The following is a 3255-nucleotide window of genomic DNA, read 5'->3' as shown; positions in this document are numbered from 1 at the left end:
CCAGTCATCAACTGACCAGTCAGCGACTGACCAGTCATCAACTGAACAGTCATCAACTGACCAGTCATCAACTGACCAGTCAGCAACTGACCAGTCAGCAACCTCAAATTGTCCTGAAGTGAACGTCCCTTACCTGCAGAGCTGCAGCGGTGTTGCATTAAGTACGCTTTGATAACAGAGTTTACATGTTTTGTTTCATGTTAATCTACTGTAATAAACCTTTGTAAAACTTTGTAAAATACACCAAAATGGCATCTACTTTCTTAGACATTCTCTGGGGGAGGACTCCCAGACCCCTCCCTCCCCCACCACCACCACCATCGAGCCTGTTCTGTTCTTTGTACAGAATGGAAGGATAAATAACTATAATAAATAAACTGACTTTACTTTAAAAAATATTTACATTTCATGTATTATATTATTGCAGCCCTCTGATAGATTTTAAATTTGGCCCTTTCAGAGAAAATGTTTGGGCACCCCTGGTCTAGTCAACGTTGTAATGGGTCAATAGTGAACAATATTTTAACTTCCTGACACCATTTTCAAAACTTGGACCCGAGTGTCGAGCCATTTGGAGACATCTCTTGTCTCCTGTCCTAACATCCCATGAACTGACACATTTAATATTATAGTAAGAATGTCTTGTTCAAATTCACAAGAAGTTGGTTTTTAATGGTTTTTGAGTCCAGTTTGGCTCTTTTGGGAGAATCTGTTCTGCTGTATTGAATCTTTCAAAAAGGCCATGGGTGGCACGTATCTTTTTCTGGCTGACTCTCTGAAGTGGAATCCAGTTTGGGTGTGTTAGCGGTGCTGTGGGTGCACCCAGCTCAGTGACCTATATTCTAGAATATATGTCATTGGCCCAGGTCTACTTGAAGGCAGGTCTAACAGCACCTGTACACTTCACAGTGATTCAATTAACCAGCTCCCCTCTCACCATTGGTGACATTTAAACTAACGAACAAATAAAAAAAAAAAAACTGCAACATGAATGTAGCATTATAGAAATATAGTGTAGTAGAAAGTACAGATACTTAATGTAAAATGTAGTGGAGCAAAAGTCAACAGTACCCACGTTTAATTCTATTTAAGTAAAGTACCGACACATAAAAATGTAATTAGGTACAAAAAATTCCAACCTCAATAATCCAGGTATAAAATCCAACATTTTTCAGTCAGGTCATCTGGACAGTTTCTTTTTTTGTGCTGAATTGTTTCGCCTTCAATCCGGAAGGCTTCATCAGTCAAGGAAACACACAACAAATCTGATTCTTCCCCCATCAGCTTACTCCAAAGTGGAACAAACCAGTTCTGCTTGTGATAAGATGGTCTCTTTGGTACGCCCCTCCTACATTGCCGGCCCTCTTCCTTGTTGACAGTCTTGTCAAACTGGTTGAAAACAACAAAATCCATGCACAATAATCCAGGTATAGAGGATATGATATTTTATACCTGGATTAAGGAGCATGGACTGGCGGTAAAGCCAGAGCCAAGGCAAAGACCCGCTCGTCCCGAGCCGGACTCCAGTTCCCAGTGGGCCGTGTTCACAGGCTGCTGCGCAAAGGGAACTACGCGGAGCGTGTCGGTGCCGGAGCCCCCGTCTACCTGGCGGCTGTGCTGGAGTATCTGACCGCTGAGATCCTGGAGCTGGCTGGGAACGCTGCCCGGGACAACAAGAAGACCAGGATCATCCCCCGTCACCTGCAGCTGGCTGTCCGCAACGACGAGGAGCTCAACAATCTGCTGGGAGGAGTGACCATCGCTCAGGGCGGAGTGCTGCCCAACATCCAGGCGGTCCTGCTGCCCAAGAAGACCGAGAAGCCCGCCAAGTCCAAGTAGACGCCCGCCGAGACCCACAACGGCTCTTTTAAGAGCCACACACCAAGTCTGCAAGGAGCAGCGATCCTTCACATCCACCATGTTCATGTCTGTCCTCATCTTTACGCACTAAACTCATTTCCTTCAATCATTTCTACACTGCTGAAAATTAGTCCTGTTTGTTTTATTTTAGTTTTTTGTTTCCCCCACTATCATTTATTAAACTCATTTGGATATGAATGAATGAATGAATTGTGGTCCATAGTTTGATCTTTTTATTATTTTTTTTTTAATTGATTACTGCAGCTCTCCTCTGGTCTACTGCACAAATTGCTCCGTGAGCTTCAAATGGTTCAAATTCAGCTGCCTGCATCATTACCAACCCCCTCCCCCCCCTTCACCACATCACCCCAGTTTTACAGCAATTTCACTGGCTTCCAGTCACATTCAGAATTCAATTTAAAACCCTGTTGTACATGTTCAAGGCCATCTATAACTTCACTTCTCCCTGTCTGATCTCGTGCACATTATCACCCATTCACGCTCCCTTCCTCCTTCCTCTTCCATCCACCTCAACGTGTCTCTTGTAATTTCCATGGGACACAGAGCCTTTTCTCTCTCTCTGAAGACTGAAGAAGTCTCTCGGACGAGAGACGAAATGTTTCTACATTTTTTGTTGTTTTGCTTTGTTTTTTTTGAATGTCCAGAGGACCAGATTTAACTTTTTTAGACTTTTCTCTCTCTGCTCTCCAACTCTGGAACGCCCTTCCCCCAGACATCTGTAATGATGGCTCCCTCCTGACTTTCAAATCACAACTCCTCTGTTCAAGTTAGCCTTCTCACTTTAATTGGTTGTCATTTTCTTCTTGGTTTAGTGTTTTTATAGCCATTTTGTATTGTATTATTTTGTGTTTTTAATGTTGTGAAGTGTCCTTGGGTGGCTTGAAAGGCGCTAACAAAAAAAAATGCATTATTAACCCATCACACCTAAGATGCACTCAGGTGGAGCAGTGGGTGGCTAGGTGGGTGCACAGGCAGCAATTGGGGATTGGGTGTCCTTCTCAGAGACGCCATGAGATGTGGGAATGGCTGGGAGACGAGCTACGGCTTTCTGGTCCTGGATCAGCTGCACTGCCTTTATCCCATCTCGGCCCTGTTAATTTGACATTGACAATTTGACCTGTTCCCTCTAATGGATGTTAAAGCTTTAGTTCTTTAAAAAAAATTACTTCCACTGCAGAATCGGGTCTTTAAGACAAAAGAACAAAATATACAAAATAAATGTAACAGAAGTAGGACAAATGTGTCTTTTCTTAAGCTTAACAATCCTTTTAAGTTTTATTTTAAGTTTTAGCAGTTTCTTAAGTTAAAGTTCCCATTAACTTGAGGGTTATTTTGTTCTTCCATTTACAAGGAAAACCAAGTTTTATAAATGCA

The 3255-nt window shown here is 42.7% G+C and overlaps 1 protein-coding gene across 1 annotated transcript; it reads left to right on the top strand.

The window, feature by feature from the left end:
- Nucleotides 1-1462: 1462 nt before the first annotated feature.
- Nucleotides 1463-1852, top strand: LOC119429263 (histone H2A-like; the record flags this gene model as incomplete). The annotated part of the gene is made up of 1 exon (XM_037696927.1): nucleotides 1463-1852. A coding segment is annotated over one exon (377 nt), but the record flags the coding sequence as incomplete, so codon positions are not given.
- Nucleotides 1853-3255: the final 1403 nt, after the last annotated feature.

The sequence above is a fragment of the Nematolebias whitei genome, unplaced genomic scaffold (assembly GCF_014905685.2).
Source record: "Nematolebias whitei isolate Nwh7 unplaced genomic scaffold, NemWhi1 Nwh_scaf_253, whole genome shotgun sequence".
In the NCBI taxonomy this organism is placed as follows: domain Eukaryota; kingdom Metazoa; phylum Chordata; class Actinopteri; order Cyprinodontiformes; family Rivulidae; genus Nematolebias; species Nematolebias whitei.
Note: the sequence above shows the minus strand (reverse complement) of the source record. Positions and strands in the feature narration are given on the sequence as shown.